Consider the following 18830-nt stretch of genomic DNA (forward strand, 5'->3'; position numbering starts at 1 on the left):
TTTATTATAAAAAGAACACAGTGAGAGTTTGTTCTTGTAGAACAAAATAGCAATGGCCCTGATGGAATGGGAGTTTTCTCCCTGCATTTGGGGGCCACTGTGTGATTTCATTCTCAAGTACCCTCTTGTTTGGTGGTCCCAGCTAGGGAAACCTACTGCCATTTCCTTCACTCTAAACAGGATTTATCAACCACTGCTAAGTCCTGATGGCCCTATAGTGCACAGACAACAAGGGCACAGGTTTGTGCTGGCAAATCAGACTGAGGCTCTGCTGGTGGAGCCCAGCATTCCTCCATCTCTACATAATGTGCAAGAACTGGATGCTTGGCAGAATGTTGCATCCACCATTCCATATTTTTATGGCAGATGCACTCTTCCACCAGACTCTAAATGATATGTTATAAGCACTGAGCAACTCTAATGCTACATTGAAAGACCGCGTTACCTCCAGTGCACATCTATCTTGAAAGAACAATTATGGGAAAAATAAATTGATAAAAAGTATTTCCCTTTCACCATTTTATTTTGGCATCATTCAAATGTATTTGGATGTGTTCATGAAAGAAAACGCTAAGGGGCTCATTACGATGGCGGGCGGACATCAGTCCGCCCACCATCGTTGCAGGGTTTGGACCGCCCTCCAGACATGTGGCGGTCCCACCCCACATAATAGGATGCCCGCCATACTGGCGGGCGCACCCTGGGCTTTTAACATTGTGGACAGTGCTGCTGGCTGCTAAAAGTCCTTGTGCTGCATTTCCCGGCACTACGTGGTAGGCACTACTCAGTGTCTGCCACTTGGTGCATGAAAATGCAGGGGGTACCATGGGTACCCCTCAGTGCACCCCCACACAGAGGGGGCACGAAATGGGCCCTCGAATCCAACCTTCACCTGTCTTTTTGCGGAAAGAGATTTTGTAATCCCTACGGCGGTACCTGCAAGGCACCGCCGCAATGCTGCCCTGTGTCCTGATTCAGCAAGGTGGGTGGAAAAGGACCCCCTTGCGGAACTATGGTGGACGCAGACACATTGGGATTCCCACCATCATCCTAATTTGGCGGTGGGAATTTCCTGTGTGATGATGGAAGGACCGCCACCGCCTGCCTGGCGGTGGCGGTTCTTCCCTCATCATAATGAGCTCCTATATTCCAAGAAGCAGGGAGTGAAAAGTGATACAGAATTCGCTCACCTTACCAAACATCTAACCATTCAAAATTGGATGTTTTCTTTTATGCATTTAAAAACAACAGGGGGAAAACCTCCTGTGCTTATTCTATCTCTCCGTATCCATCCAAGGAAATCACCCTTTTAGAACCATAGGATGATTCCCTTAGGCGGGTACGGAGAGATACGTTAGACAAAGTAAGGGTTCCCTTCTGTTGTTTTTAGTGCATAAAAGAAATCATACGAAATTCTCATTCTACCCCTTTTACACATTCAAACATCAAGAATCTTCAACTTAAAGTGGACTTATTTGATGTGCCTACGCATGTTGCTTTGCCGTTCAAGGATTACAAAATGTGTTTGCTGCTCTATTAACCCAAAGAAAAAAAGAAAATAATCAGTATGTGATACTTTTTATTGGTCTGACTACATGAATAGAAACATGGGAGGTTTGTAAACGGGACACAAGTTTGGCTAAATCAAATTCTTCATTATGTGGTCAGAAAATTGATTTTACATTTTGAAAAATAAAAAATTCCCCAAACATATTCACAAATCTCATGTCACAATTCTAGCCAAACCTAGAACATTTTGAAAATGTTGTTCTTAGCTTAATCACTCAAATATGTTTTGTGCTGTACATGATAAACCTTTACCATGATACTGCGTCCTGTACTCGCTCATAGACTACATTTTTTTGACATATGTTTTCCATGCCTCAATAAAATGTACACAGAATGATAAAAGGTGCTTTATCCCTCTGCAAAACCAAAGATTGTTATTGCAAAAAATGTAAGGGGCATGCTTGTATGTAATGTTTCAAAACATAGGCAACTATTCTTGTAATCACACTTCTGGGGCTGGGCCCACTGGAATATTCACTGAGTTAGTGACAGTAAAAGGGATGGACTTGTTCATCAGGTCATAGTAAGTGCCTCTTAGCTGTCTAGAGAATATGGCATGGAAGAAGAATGCTAATCATACCCCCTGAGTACACAATCAACCATTATTCCCACAACAGAAAAACAGCAGCTACAAGAAATGGCAGGAATAGAACTTGAAGCAATTGGAATAGTTTCATGTTGTTAGACTTGGGCACGACTCGTGTTCTTGTGGCTCGGTCGGTTCGCTCCCACTGGGCCAGTATTGCTTTCCTGGCTCCATCCCACTTGCCTGCTCCAGTTAGGCGGAACTGATAGGGGCTGGCGGGTCCAAAGAAAACTTCCCAGGCCAGTCTTGGATCTGTCAGGAAGAGGTAGGGAAGGTTCAGCTTTGCTCCAAAGAAGGAAGAGACCTCATCCATGTAGACAATATAATCAGTTTGTAAAGTGTTAGAGAAGCCAAACCTAGAAATTCAAAAGAAACAATGATAATTCAATAGGGGACCATGTTCAAAGAAAAAGTTAAATCTTTTTACATTCAATACATCATACCTAAGTATAAATCTACGTAACTTACATTTGTAATGTGCAAAAAGCAGCAGCATAGCGAGCACCATGAGTACATGCTTACTATATTTATTCATATATATAAATATATATTTATTTATTTTGTATATTCCACCAAATTTACAGTAACATCTTAAATATCAATCAAATCTTTGAAAAGTGTATACAAACAGCCATATATATACTGATTCTGGATAATATAATGAATCAATTGCATCAGATCACATTAGAATCCTCAGTGTAAGCAACATTGGTGAAATGTTAACATGCGGCTGTTAAACCAGGACAAACAAACGAACACATGCATTTAATCAAGTGTTGGGCAGGAGCAGTGAGTACAGTCTCTTCCTGAAATGAAGGAAAGGCCAAACCATAAGTTGTCAGCCATTTGTAAACCTCCAGACAAAAACGTGTATAGTAACCTGAGTCATGTGATTCTCATATAATGATTAAAATCATGAATGTGGCTCTGGACTTTGATACATCTTTTGATCCATTGTACAAAACTATCCGTAGATATATCATAATTTATTAGTTAATATGTATTGTTTAAAGCAAGGTAAAAAAGTGGTTTGTGTCATAACATAGATATGTCTGTATAGACAATGTGCTTCAAAAAAGTAGAATTACCTATTCTTAAGTAATACAACTAATGTTATCTAAATTCTTAGTAAGAAATTGCCACAATATCTATTTTTCATCCTAATACTTCAGTTGAGCAACTTCTGCTCACCATAAAAAAATGCTTCCTGTCTACTTTTCACCACAGACAATGTTTAATAAATTTAACTTTTTCAATATTCATAACCAAATAAAACTCTAGGAATCTCAGCTGTTTAAACTTATAAAAATGCATCAATCAAGCATGTGTCTACCCAGGGAGCTAAGAATCAGAGAAGACCATTTCCCACATTTACTTTTTTAGCTGCCCAAATCTTAGCGACGTCCTTGCGGATGAATTGTTGCAAATTAACAGCCCCAGATAGGTTGTTAACAACCCACCCAAAGTTATAAAAGTGGGTTTTGCTGGCCAAATACCATTATTCGTTTTTGCCAAATACTTCTGAAATACGTCCGAAATACATTCAGTATATTTTGTAAACCTGTGGTAGGAGTAAGTAAGCTCAAATAAGACAATGTAGGCGGCATATATTAGTAAATTGATCTGTCTCCCACGCATACTTTGTGGGTAGGAGCAAATGAAATCTAGAAAAGAGGGGATTCTGATATGTATATATATATATAAGCAGGAAGTATGAGATGACATTAATAATAGAAGAATGATGTACAAGAGGGCCCAGGTTAGTGCAAAAAAAAGAGCTGGGAGGCCGATAACTGGTGTATATTGGCCAAGGCCTCTAGGCAGAGGGATAGTCAATTGTTTTGGCAACTGCTTTCTAAGGGTTCTACCAAGCAGGTCAGCGAAGATGATTATTGTATTCAATCACAGGTTTGGGGAGAATATTTTTAAAAGCTTTATACTGGAGTGGTCCCTAACCTCGAAGAGGGAACTGCAGTAGTTACAGGGGAAGACACCCTAGTGCTGACACAGGAACTTGCTGACGGCTTCTGTGTAAAGGAAGTTACAGTGGCAATAAACCAACTCCAGGCAGGGAAAGCTTCTGGCTTAGGTACACTCCCAGAAGACTTGTATAAAGCTGAGTCAAATATTTTGGGCCCATTGATCCAAAAGGTTTTTAATCCCCCAACATGGAAAGGAGCCGAAATAATTCCCATTTTTAAGAAAGGTGAGAAATTGTAAACTTCTAATTAACACCGATAAGTCTTATTAGATGTCTCCCAAAAAGTTTTTTGTACAGTATTTCTACTACGCATTCAAAATTGGATGGAGGAGAATGAAATTATTTCCCACCTGCAGGCAGGTTTTAGATCATCTACAAGCACCTTAGACCAAGTGTTTAGATTTTTGCTGCTTATTTGGAAGAAAGTGAAGATCTGGAAGGGTCACCTATATGTGGTATTCTTTGACCTTAAAACGGCAAAAAGCTAGAACTTCCAAGTGACTTACTTCAGGTATTGGTTTGCCTTCACCACAATAATTATGCCAAAAGTCAGGTGGAAGTCAGATGGCAGTCTTTCCAATAGTATTGCAATTTCTAAAGGTGTACGCCAGGGATGTGAGCTCGCCCCAACCCTTTTTACTGTGTACATTAATGGGTTAATAAAAGAGCTATATGACTTTGGGGCGATCCTCCCACATTAGCAGGCAGCCCTTTGCCCTCCTTGCTATCCGCAGATGACACATTGCTCATCTCTAAGACCCCAATGGGTATACAGAATATTTTAAATAAGTTTGCTAAAGCTTGTAAAAACCGGGGCCTTGAGAATAACTGCTCTAAAGCAAAATATATGGTTTTTAACACCTACAAATCCACCAAAGGGAAACTGACGCTGGGTACCCAACATCTAGAGCAGGTTACGGTATTTGACTACCTGGGAGAAAGAATTAGTGACAACCTAGCAAGTACTCCTCAAATACAGAAGAGTGTGTTGGCACTACAACGTGTGGACTGTGCAATAGCAAGGACGACAAGGCACTCAACCTTTTGCCCAATTTCCCCCACACTTGAAATACATAGGGCGAAAGGACTAGGGGCAACCCTACATGGAGCCAAACTGTGGGGCATGGAAGAAACAAAACAGTTAGAGGTAGCAGAAAACAAATTTTTAAGGGCAATCCTCAGTGTCCCAATCAATACACCAATATTACCACTACGCCTCAATTTAGGGATCAAATCCATTTCACATTCTGCTGTTCTCAAAGCATTGATGTTCTGGGTTAGAATTTTGACTAATAATACAGAGATCCCTGTAAAAGAAGCTGTTGTGGAATTATTAACTCTCCAAAGTCAAAAAGGCGAATTGCCCTTGTTTAATAGGGTCAGGAAGTGGCTGTATAGGTTGGGCTTGGGCAAGATGTGGGAGGCCCCTAGTTCTATTACAAAAAGAATGACCTCATTGCTAAAGAAGAGATATTGGGATTTTATAAATTCTTCCTGTAATGTAATACTGTAGCATGTGGCCCTTTAACCCTGCAATTTTTAAATGTTAAAAGCTGTTTTAACTTTGACATGTTTATGGATGAAATTGAACCACCCCAGGCACAAGCACTTTATATTCAATTCAGCATAGGGACTCTTCCATTAAATGTATGGAAAAATAGCTGGGCAAATGCTTTAATCTCTTCCGTGTGCCCAGCCTGTCAGACTGTTTTTATAAAATAGTCATTATATTTATATATTTTTTTAATTTGACAGGTCCAAATACATCCTTAGTTCTTTTGATATATTCTTCTTGCGCCCTGAAGAAGTGGTACCCTAATGTAGGGGTTGTTCATCGAAACGCGTGTCGGCGCTTTGAATGAGGCCCCCTCCTTTCTGCATTCTTCAAATGATATTTTTCTGAAACTATAACAGAATATTTATAATTCTGTATAAATTTGAGCATTTGCAAACTAATTTTTGAAAATTGATCACATGCTGTGTGGGACCCCAATGTACATTTAGTCTGTCTCTGGTATAAATGTGACGTATGTATTTGTGGTGCTGTATGATATTGGTTTGAGTGAGTGCTGTGAATGAATGGTTGGTAATGGGATCTTATTTGTTGGATTTGATTATATTTGTAGTGAATTTTTTTGGTCATTTTATTGTATTATTATCTATAAATTGTTCGTACATGTTCTTAAGAAACTGTTCTTTTTGTCCAAGATAAACATGATAAATAAATTAATTAATTATAGAATTAATATACTCTCTATGATGTTTTAGTTGTTCTGTTTTTTGGCTCAGTCAGAGTGTCATAATTTGAATATATGATACATAGTACATATTGAAATACACAAGTAGCGAAAGTTTTTTGTGTGAATTTTGACTTTTCCCCTGATTCTCTACCTACATTAGCTTGTCATGTGTCCCCCTTGATATATTGGCAGCCTGTCAGACTGCCCAAGAGACCATAGAGCATTTTATTTTCTTGTGCCCCTCGTATGGAAGTATAAGGAAAACTTGGATTATTCCAGCCTGCCAACTGCTCTCCTTCTCACGCCCATCCGAAGCACTACAAAAATTCCAGTCAGACACAACAAAGTGGCTTGTCTTTGCAATAACTAGGTACCTGCTATATGCTTGGTGGCAGAGAACCGAAAGCTTCCTGACAATAAGTGCCGGGGTCAGATTGACTATAATACATGTGTCTTATATTTGTATCTCCATTTTTAGAATTAAAATTTTAATTTTTAAGTCTAAGTGACAGTTGATTTAAGCACGGTCTTAAATAATTTTTATTTAATGTATTATGTGACAATGTATGTATTTGAGATTTTATGTTGGTTATGATCATGCTATTGGTCGATCAATAAATTAATATATATATATATATATATATATATATATATATATATATATATATATATATATATATATATAATGGAATCCACAGCGTCAGTAACGGTAATCCTGTCCCCACCGCAGCAACACGGACCAGGAGTAGGTGCAAATATCTTTATTGGTTGTGAACTGCCGCCATAATGTTTCGGCTCCTACGAGCCTTGATCACATGACAATGTGGTTCTGGTATGCTACAGTTTTTAAAGTGACGGTGTCAGTTTTCAAAGTGCATCATGTGACAGTACTTACAGTAGACATAAACAAAATACTGATAGTAAAGTGTTCAATATGAGGTTGTAGTCGCCAATCTTATAATACATTTAAATACGTAAGCAGCCTGAGTGTACAATAAAACAAATAGCATGGCCTGATGCGTAATCATGTGCGTTATTCCGCATATATATATATATATATATATATATATATATATATATCAGTGATGTCATGAGTGATGTCACTGACCATGTCTTGAGTGATGTAATATGTGACGTCATCAGCAGTGCATTGCGGGCTCGCGAGTTATAGTTAGCTGAACTAACTATAAAGGGGGAATTTCAATGGTTTTGTATGAGTGAAATGTCCAGCTAACTATAACATGTATGAAACCCATGGTTTTTTCAGTGAATTTCTAAGGTTTTTAAAATGCTAATTCCAAACTAAAACATGGCTGAAACCTATGGTTTTTTTCAGTGAATTTCAAAGGTTTTGTAAATGATAATTTTTAAATGTGTAAATTATTTTTTTATACTGATTTACTACATTATTTTAAATTATTTATTTTTAGATATTTTATTTTTTAAATTACATTACATATTTTTTATATCAATTGAAAAATAAATGTTTTTAAAAATATGAAAATTGTAATATTTTTTTATATTTTATATTTTTTTTATTTATATATATATTCTATATAGAAGGCAATGATATCCTCGGGAAGGAAATTCAAGTTACTGTAACCACGATAAGAATTACTTTTCAGGATCAGTAGTGGGCTGAAAGATGCAGCACTGCGGTCTCTCCTGATAATAGGTGAGTAAGTCGGAATTCGTAGTTCGGCTGATTTTTGAGGAATTTTTTAAAGTTCCAAAACTCCACACTTAGAAAAATTTCCAAGTCAAACCAGTCAATGTTAGCCTATGGAAGGAAATTCAAGTTACTGTAAGTATGGTTAGAATTACTTCTCAGTATCAGTAGTGGGCTGAAAGATGCAGCACTGAGGTCTCTCCTGATAACAGGTGAGTAAATCGGAATTCGTAGTTCGACTGATTTTTGAGGAATTTTTTAAAGTTCCAAAATTCCACACTTAGAAAAATTTCCAAGTGAAACCAATCAATGTTAGCCTATGGAAGGAAATTCAAGTTACTGTAAGTATGGTTACAATTAATTTTCAGGATCAGTAGTGGGCTGAAAGATGCAGCACTGAGGTCTCTTCTGATAACAGGTGAGCAAATCGGAATTCGTAGTTCGGTTGATTTTAAAGGAATTTTTTTAAGTTCCAAAACTCCAAACTTTGAAAAATTTCCAAGTGAAACCAGTCAAGAAAAATTCCCAAGTGAAACCAGTCAATAGTAACCTATGGAAGGAAATTCAAGTTACTGTAAGTATGGTTAGAATTACTTTTCAGGATGAGTAGTGCGCTCAAAGATGCAGCACTGACATCTCTTGTGATAACAGGTGAGTAAATCAGAATTCGTAGTTTGGCTAATTTTACAGGAATATTTTGCTCAATAGTGAAGGAAGGGGGCGGGGCCTGAGGTAACATGTGTGCAAACACGACCTGTGGCGTGTTTTAGGGTGGGCAATTAATTCCTCTTCAATCCTAAGGTCCCCTGTGAGCCAACTAGCCCACCAGGTACCCTCAGTATGCGCCAGGGAGCTGCGTTGCAGACGGGTGTTCAGAGGGCACGCCCCCTTTTTACAACACTCTGCAACGCAGCTCCGTGGTGCTTACTGGCGATACCTGTTGGACTAGTTGGCCCCTAGGGGACTTCTGAATTGAAGAAGAATTAATTCCCCAACTTAAAACGCGCCACAGGGCATGTTTGCACACATATCACCTCTAGCCCCACCCCCTACCTTCACCACGGTGCAAACACGCCTGTACCGTGTTCTAAGTTGGGGGATTAAGTCCCCTTGCATACTGGGGGTCCATGGGGGCCAACTAGCCCACCAGAAACATCCAGTATGCGCCAGGGGGCTGCGTTGCAGAGAGGTGTAAAAAGGGGCATGGCCTCATTACACCTCTCTGCAACGCATCCCCATGGCGCGTTTACAGAGGGTGAACTAATTTCCCTTGCATACTGGGGGTCCCTGGCGGCCAACTAGCCCACCAGAAACCTCCAGTATGCGCCAGGGGGCTGCGTTGCAGAGAGGTGTAAAAAGGGGCGTGGCCTCATTACACCTCTCTGCAACGCAGCCCTCTGGCACTTTTTCAGATGGTCGAACTAATTCCCCTTGCATACTGGGGGTCCCTGGGGGCCACCTAGCTCACCAGGAACCTCCAGTAAGCGCCAGGGGGCTGCGTTGCAGAGAGGTGTAATGAGGCCATGCCCCTTTTTACACCTCTCTGCAACGCAGCTCCCTGGTGCTTTTTCAGAGGGGGAACTAATTCCCCTTGCATACTGGGGGTCCCTGGGGGCCAACTAGCCCACCAGCAACCTCCAGTATGTGCCAGGGGGCTGCATTGCAGAGAGGTGTAAAAAGGGGCATGGTCTCATTACACCCCGGTGGCGGTCCCCGGGGCTCGGGGGGCCTTAGAGGCCCCCCATCATTAATATCAAAGCCCCGGGGGGGTGGTGGTCACCGGGGCTGTGGGGGGGCGTGTGCCCCCCGCTATCATAATTACTTGGCCCCGGGGGTGGCGGTCCCCGGGGCAGTGTGGGGGGGATTGGGGCCCCCCACACTTTTTGACATGATGCCCCGCGGGATTTTGTCCCCCCGGGGGCTAATTTAAAAAAAAACAGACCAGATATTTTTTTTCCACGGGGTACGCGTACCTTACCTACGCGTACCTACGCCTACCCCGCGATTGACCCTGCCCCCTTTGTGTGTTTTCCACCTTTGTTTCACTGCTTTCTTGTGCCTCTGTTCTACCGAGGCACAAGATGGTCGCCAACACTTCCTGGTTTGGAGTGTTGACAGCCAATTAGCATTCAGCTTGTGCTCGGGAAGGTACGTGTACGGTACTCGCCTATAGATATATCTATGATTTACACCATTTAACAAAAAAAGGTAATCTGCGAACCGAACTCTACCTTTTTGCCAAATTTGGTGTAATTCCGTTCAGCCTGAAAATTGCATGGGGAAAACATGTTTTGGGACCCCCCTTTTTTCTCGGCCCCCGCTTGACGAATCAACCCCTAAACTTTCAGGGAAGGTGCGGAGCAGAGCAGGCCATTTTCTTGGAGAATTTCACGAAGATTCGTCCACCGGCGCCAAAGTTATTCCAAATAGAATATTGCGGATTTCCTATAGAAACTAGGTCCTAAATAAAACTACCTACTGGCGACCGCCAGTAGGAGATATATATATATATATATATATATATATATATATATATATATATATATGCTCCAAGTTCCCCGAGGGGAGAAATGAAAACGCACTCACTCGTCTTGATTTGTAGTTACAGCGGCTTTATTCCAACCTTAACCCAACGCGTTTCGCCTCTCACGAAGCTTGCTCCCAACTTGCTCAAACTACTGACCCAGTCGTTGAAAACACGCACCACGCCACAGACAGAGCGCCGGCACCGAAAGTGGGTCACAACTACTACTCATATATATATATATATATATATATATATATATATATATATATATATTCAACAAAATGCCCTGAAGCATCATTATTTTGAGAAACTGGCGATTAATAGAACAGTTTGATATCCCTAAACCACTCTTTGCATTCCGAAAGGCTAAGAACATCCGGCAACATCTAGTCAAGGCAACAAGAATTCCACCAGAGAAAGGTAACCTTAGGAGCATGTTGAGTCTCCCCCCTGTAGTAGGACACTACAAGTGCAATGGATGTGTAGTTTGCCCATACACTGCCAATACCAAGCAAGTGATAATTAACTTCACTTTTCTTTTGCTTTCACGTTGGGACTGTGTGTTGCTGAACTTCTCCCCGCTCTTCCATCAACTGCTCGCGGAACCCGCTGCGCGGGTCCCGCTTCGTGTGGGGCTGTCTGAAGCATCAACTGCGACGCCTGGCTGAGGAGTCAGTCTTTTCACGCTTGTGCCTGTGTTTGTGGGAGCTTGCTCGAGCAGGGCTGCGAGCGAGTTGCGGGCGCAGGACTACAAGTCCCAGGAGTGCCCGCCAGCCCCAATTGCCACCACCTGGGCCGCTCTCCCTGCAGGCTCCTCCCCTCTCTTACTGTCTCTATGTATACAATAGCTGAGCCCCGCTGCGCGGGAGCGCGTGGGAGCGACCGGGAGAAGCCCGGGACAAGGGCGGGCCGTCTGTGGCCGTCAGGGGCCGAAGGTGGCCGGGCTGGGCCAGGTCTCTGACTCATATTGTTTGTTTATGTTACTCTGTTGTTGTGTCCTTTGGTGTAGTTAGATTGTGGCTACAGGATTAGATTGTTACACTCTGTCCTGCTGTTGATATGTCTAGTTCACCCCCATCTGGTTTGGGTGTTTCATTCCTTGGGCCTCTCGACAAATATTTCGAGAAGGCAAACAAGGAGATAGATAAAGAACTTCTTCTAGCTGAGAGACGCGCTGAGCGTCGTCGTTCTATTGAACATCTTAAAAAAATTCCCTTGTCCACTCAACCAGAATTAAATAACACGCAGGAATTGGCTGCGCAAGGGAAGACGGCCAGTGAAGTGGATATGCTAAGTATTGATCAAATTCCCAGTATATTTCGGGCCCCCAGCACTTCCCCCGCTCGTTCCATAATTAATAGTGAGGGTCATATAAATAGCCCTTCTTCTGCCTCTATTAGCCTCATCGATCTTAATACTCCAGTCGCCCAGATTACTGCTCCCAACCTGCACTCAACCCTTACTAATCGCTCTTGTGATAGTGCTGGTCCGGGTGAGAAAATTTTGCAACAAACTAATAGTATCACCAGATCTAATTCCATTAAAACGAAAAGGACTGTGTGTTCCCCACCTAGGAAAAAAAGAAAAAAGGGTGGTGTCAAAAGAAAAGGTATTAGTCAACAAACTCTTTCTCCTACTATAGTTAACCCTACTACCGATTTTACAGTACTTCCAGTGGTTGAGGCTTCCATTGGTACTCCCTATTTACCAACTCTACCCGAGGATGTTACTACCGGGTTTAACAAGGAGTGTTTCGATATTTTTGAGAAACTCCTAAAATCATACATGTTACCTCTTCTGGAGCGTGTAAGGTTATTGGGAGAAAAAATGGATCGCCTCCTGGCTCCTGTGGTTATACCCCACATTACGAGCTCTGATAGGCAGCCTGCTCCACCATCTAAGTCTAGCGTTACCATTATTGCTCCTAGCAACCATTCTAAAAATAACAGTAATACTGAAGCCATTAAAAAATCTAAGGCTCCGGATTTGCCATCTAAACCCCCACGTGTAACTATTCCTGCTAAAGAGAAGCCGATGTTGGCCATTAATAGGCCATCCACTGAGGGAACAAAGCCATCTGTAAAACAAGGGGCAGTTAAACTTGACAATCCCACTAATAGACAATTTTTAAATTGTAGGAACATTGTAGAACTCCCCCCTGATTCGGCCAATTTTGTTATTATCCTGACGGGTGTGCCCCCAATCTTTAATGGGAACTGGGAAAACAATGTAAATCTAAAAAATAAAGTCATCTTCTGGCTGAAAACTAACAGACCCCTTCCTGCCCATCTTAACGGGGGTATTATTTCAGTTAGAAGATGCAAGTGGGTGGGTCCTCGCCCAAAGGATATCGAGGGTGATACCGTGATCATTAATTTTAGGGATCACAGAGTCGTCTCCCACCTTACCGATTGGTATGTGGGAAACAACGAGGGGGGGATTTCCACGCGGAATTTAAGCTACTTTTACCCCGAGACTCTGCTCAATCCACATGGCCAACATCGCTCCAAAAGAGAACACCATCTCCTTAAATGGACCAATTTTACTCCCAGTTTTCATGGTCCACCAATAAACCCTGAGGCCCTGTTTCGATCTTACTCACAATCTACCTATAATAGCTCTTCTCTTACTCCGAACTGGGTTAACCCCAATCCCCAGTTTTCTGGTTATCCCGCTATACCAGCTCTTTCAAATCTCCGCCAGCCCCAAAGTTTTTATCCCAACTTAAACAAACACAGTAAATATATCCAGCCCAATGAGTATTGGAACATCCCGTTGAGGAACCTTTATGACCCCCTATCGGGGCTGGAGTATAATGATTGACCAGCCATTCCATCCAGGGCTAAAGAGGGTATTTTAGATTGTACGGGTACTATTGATGCCCTAGTTAACTTACCCTGTCATGATAAAGATCCAATGGGCCAATCAGCCCATAGTGTTAAGGGGGGCTCTGTTTATTTGTGTGGGACTGGTGATATGGATTCGGTACTCGAAACAGTGTTACCTGCTGATTTAACTGTTGAGAGTGGTATAACGGCGCCAGGCATCCAGGGTGGGCTCCCTTATACTTGCACTGATGACATGATGGGGGGCAGTGTTTCTACACATGGAGTTGTCCCTTTGCAAGAAGAAGTCGCCTCTTTGTTTGATGAAGTTCACTCCTCCGCCAAAGATACTACCAGCGTTTTAGCAGTCCGAAATGGTACCATCTTGGGAAGCTGGAACATAGCTGGACTTGAGTCGCGGATGTGTATCCCATATTGGGTTAACTTTATACGTCGAGGTGACGTTTGGTCCTTTCAAGAAACCTGGGCACTTCTACCAATGTTCCTCACTGGCTACCTGAACTTTAGCAAACCAGCTATTAGAGGGCACAGAGGTCGAGCCAAGGGTGGCTTGACAGTTTGGGTTCGGCAGTATGAGGGTGTGACAGCAGCAGAAGTTTTTATTGATAGCCCTGACATACTACTGGTTAGCATCAAATCCACCAGTGGGTTGAACATCTTGTTGATTATTATATACGCTAGGGGCATCCAGGGTGGTAGGGTCTCACCAACCCTCCTCCGTCTGGATGACTTCTTAAGTGATGTTCCGGTAGTCGGACATAAGGTTGTAATGGGTGATTTAAATACCTGTTTTGAACCACTGAGTTTGGATGAAGGCCTTTTAACCGAGACTGAGGATCTGGCTTGGGGGATTCCTCAGCTTGACCTAGCCCCGATTAAAAAATGGTCTCAGGCAGCTATCTTTATTAAAGGTTTGTGTTTGGATCAGGGCTTGCGTGCCCTAAATGTTAGAGCGCGCTCCGATAGGTTGGGCAAACACACCTTCAGTAATGGCAGATTTAGTAGCCGCATTGACTATGTATTACTGGATGTTAAATTGTGGCCTGTGGTAGTGGATATGGAGGTAGCATCTCGCCCGGAAAGCGATCACAATCCACTGGTGGTGGAATTAAGGGATTTCAGTTTTTCTGGGTCAGTTAAATGCATGTCCAACTTAGTTCAGGATGAAATAGTACTTACTAATGACACGAGGAGGGTACGTTGGCCAAAAATCTGTGTTGATGCTGAAGCACGTAAAATGATCAGATCTTTGGTTTCTAGTTATCTGGCAGAAATCTCTAAATGTGATTCACAGGAGGTGATCAACACAATCATTACCGACACCCATACCAGTTTGTTTACGTCTCTAAAAAAATTGTTTATAAAATCTATTTCCAAAAGGGGTAAGGGGGAATAAGAAAACTTCTAACTGGTTCAATGATGAGTGCCGTCGGACCCATGTCGAACTGTTTAAAGCTTTAAAACGTAAGAATCTTGATTTAATCAGGTCTTGTAGGAAGGCATTTAACGCTGCCAAATATATTGCTAAGGCCAACTGGGATGAAGAGCGGTGGTTAACACTAACAGAAGCATGTAGTTCCAGGAACATGCAACGGTTTTGGCATTTACTCAAATGGGGCTTGTCCCAGGATGACCGATCAAGCCCAGCCTCGGTGGATCAACAACAATGGGTTTGTTACTTCGAGGACCAATTTAGGTGTCCCAGTAGCGCGCAGGATAATATTTGCTGGCCACTATCGGTTGATCCTCTAGAGTTTACGAGCAGATATGTAAAAACAGTCTTGCAATCTATCCCAAGGGGAAAGGCACCTGGTCCGGACTGCATTCCAGCCGATTTATTCCAACAAGACCATGACCTTTGGGTACCTTATTTGGTTCAGTTGGTTAATGCCTTGGCCACAGGTGCAAGAGTCCCCGAATCCTGGGCAGGGGCTGAAATCCTGCCTATATATAAGAAAGGTGATCGGTCGGTTCCATCCAACTACCGGCCGATCAGCCTTATAGACGCGGTGCAAAAAATCACAGCCCATCTTGTCCTTGCCAGGATCCGGGAATGGATTGACGAGTATAATATATAATATCCTTACCCCTCTTCAAGCTGGATTTAGGTCTCATGTGAGCACCCTAGACCAGGCCTTCCGTTTTATGCTTCCTTATTGGAAGACAGTTCTTTTAGGTAAGGGCAATCTCTATGCAGCCTTCATGGACTTGAGGTCTGCTTTTGACCTTGTTCCGAGGGCTGGGTTATGGAAGTGTTTACTTGAACTAGGTATGCCTGCCCCCCTTGTGCGCCTTTTGGTAAATCTACATGCAAATACCTATGCCCAAGTACGCTGGGGCAAACCAGGGGAGGTGACGGATAGGTTTCCTGTTGCCAAAGGTGTTAGGCAAGGGTGTGTTTTAGCCCCTACCCTCTTTTCTTTATATATTAACAGGGTTACTAATTATTTTGACAATCATCCCACAGACGCCCCGACTTTAGCTGGAATGAAAATTCCCTTGCTCATGTTCGCTGACGATACTCTTCTGATTTCAAAAACCAGACAGGGTCTCCAACAGGCCCTGTTGAGGTTTGAGTTATTCTGCAGCAAACATGAGCTGGAGGTGAATGTGTCTAAGACAAAATTTATGGTTTTAAGAGGACACAATCAGATCAGCGCAAGGGTTACTATGGGGGGTACGCCCTTGGAACAAACCAAGTTGTTTACCTACTTGGGAGTTACATTCAGCGAGACCCTAAGTTGGTCCCACCAGGTTGAGCTTATGGCTCCAAAGCACCTGCAGATAGGTGGTGCTTTGATCAAAGAGCACAAAGGCTCTTTTACTTGGCCAATTTCACCTCTAATTAAGATTTATGGTTCTAAGGTTCTACCCTCTGTTTTATACGGGGCGGAATTATGGGGCTTTAGCAAATTGGATCCCTTGAGATCAGCCCAGAATAAATTCCTCAGGTTGGCAACGGGTCTGCCTCAGTCAACTCCGTGGATCCCGCTTTTGTACGATCTAGGGTGCCAACCTGTGGAGGACCAGGCGAGATTTCGTCCATTGGCATTTTGGAGACGTCTATGGACGACGCCGGAACTCCATTTATATGCTAGGGCATGTTTGGAGGTTAGAGATCTTCCTGGTTCTTTAAACATAGGCTGGTTTAAGGACTTAAGATCAACCCTGTATGCCCTGGGGTATAGTGATCAGTGGTTAGTTCCCGAATCTGTAACCTTCCCCTCTAAAAAAGACCTAAAGTTGCATTATTGGGACTGGGTGGTTCTTAATAGACATTTGAGACTGAGTTCAAGCAATCTTACTAGTCTATTTATAGACTTTAAAGACGCCCCCAAGCTTGAAAAATACTGGGACATGATAACAAAGCCCCTGGATCGCAAATTATTCCACCAGTTCAGATGTGGTTCGTTGCCACTAAGGGAGTTCACCAAAAAGTGGGGTTCTGGTGGGAATGGGCATTGCCCAAACTGCCACGGTCAGGGTGAAAGTTTAAACCATTTTATGTTTGTCTGTCCTCTATATGTTGCCCCCAGATCCAATTGGCTAAGTCCGGTCTGTAGAAGTCTTGGTACTCGCTCGGCTGTCGATGCCAGTAGAATTCTAAGAACTAATCTGTCCCCATTAATTGTAGCGGGTGTGGCAAAATATTTAGGATGGGCTTGGATTCTTAGAACCAGGTTCATCAAAAACAAATAACTAGGGGTTAACAATGATTTATGCTTTCTGCATATGAGTAGTCCATTTATCTTGTGATTCGCTGGTAATTATTGTGTTATTGCTAATCTTGTATTCATTCATAAGAAGCCTGTATATGTGATTTAATATGGTCTTAGATGTTTTTATCCAGTTTATAAAAAAATGTTATTGATGTATATTTTGTAATGTATGTCTTTTATGATGCACTAATCGAATAAAGACTTCTTTGAATTGAATAATTAACAACAAGAGGCATGTACAATTAGGCTTCTCAAACTGCAACACCAAAAATGTGGTGTATTGCATCACGTGCCCGTGTGGTAAAACATACATGGGGCAAACGACTCAGAGTGTAAAGATGAGAGTGGTTCAACATCAGTCAAGAATTAGATGTCGAACTATGGGAGCTCCGCTAGTACAACATTATGTTGAGTCAGGACATGATGAGAACGATATCAGCTGGTCTGTACTGATGGGAGTGAAAGCGCAGAGTAAAATAATGGGACAAACGACCCTCAATAAATTAGAAGCAAGGATGATTGAGAAATATGAAACTGCCAGGGGAGAACTTAATGACCGTGATGAAATTTGGGCACTGATAAGATCTTAGGCTCCTGTTGAGGTGTCTTTGAAGTCTTGAGCACTTCTCTGTTCCGCATATATACTATAGGTTATTGTGTATATATTGTATATAAAATGTTTTTAATGTTTGTATTGGTTCTGCCAATGATAATGTCATTGTGCATTGTATGAATGCATTGAATGTTGTGTGATTATGTTAAAATTGTATGTACTTTAATGTAATTGCTTGGAGATGGTCACTCACACTGTGCCCATCGGGCGTCCTGCTCCTCGTGATTGATCACCGGTCACCATTATAAGTTGGTATATATTGTGGTAAAGGTATGAGGGATGTCCGTTGTTTAGTGAAGATGTCCCATGTTTTAATCTTCAGGAGGTATCTCCTGCTCTTTTAGAACCTATCGGTGTTTTCCATTTTTGTGTAGTTTTGTGCTTTATTAGAGGTGTCCCCGAGTGGAGAGGGAGAAGGGAGAAGAGTAGGGACAGAACATAGTCCCCTTTCTATGCCCACAGCATGCATACGGCGCGTCCCGGTCACGTGGGAGGCCACGTTGAGGACGGCGCTTTGTGGATATATGCCGCAGCAGTTTTGTTAGTGAAAGACTTGACCTTTATGGCGACTTGTTGTAGCAGAACTAAGGACTGCCGATACTCGAACATTCGGTGAGTGCTGCAGCGCGTTGAGACGAGGGAAATAGGATATAGATATAGCGCAGGTGTGGAATTAATCTAGCTGGTTTCTACACTTACGGGACTTTTTCCTTGTTTAATTTCAGAGACCATAGGATCATTTACGACCTCGAGATTTGCCCTTAAGAGTAGCAGAGCTGATATATACAAGGTAGGATGCCTGGGCGCGGGGTGTATTTGTGTGCAGCAGGTGTTTTTGTTTTTTGTTATATTAGCCCCTGTAAGGTCCCTTGGATGTGCCTCACTGAAGTGCGCCATCAGTATTACTATCTTTTAGAAACAGTTGGCGTTTTGGTACATTACGGGCGGCTTAGCCGCCGTGGAATTGAAGTAAGTAGTCTGGTCTAGTATTGCTGTGGTGGTATTTATTGCCTGAAGCTGGGTGCATGTTTTGGTCACTGGCCTTGTGCACCATCTTCCCCTTAGAGCACTTAACTCGGC

General features: G+C 42.4%; 1 protein-coding gene across 3 annotated transcripts in view; it reads right to left on the minus strand.

The window, feature by feature from the left end:
* Positions 1–1562: 1562 nt before the first annotated feature.
* The window catches only part of LOC147747798 (flavin-containing monooxygenase 3-like), a 312200-nt gene continuing 294932 nt past the window's right edge, over positions 1563–18830 (minus strand). For all 3 annotated transcript variants that reach the window (XM_086955953.1, XM_086955970.1, XM_086955961.1), the window contains exon 9: positions 1563–2511. In XM_086955953.1, coding sequence (XP_086812079.1) covers positions 2172–2511 — 340 coding nt within the window. In that variant the 3' untranslated portion in view covers positions 1563–2171. The remainder of the gene's footprint in view (positions 2512–18830) is intronic.

Source organism: Lissotriton vulgaris, chromosome 1_1 (assembly GCF_964263255.1).
Source record: "Lissotriton vulgaris chromosome 1_1, aLisVul1.2, whole genome shotgun sequence".
Taxonomy (NCBI): Eukaryota; Metazoa; Chordata; class Amphibia; order Caudata; family Salamandridae; genus Lissotriton; species Lissotriton vulgaris.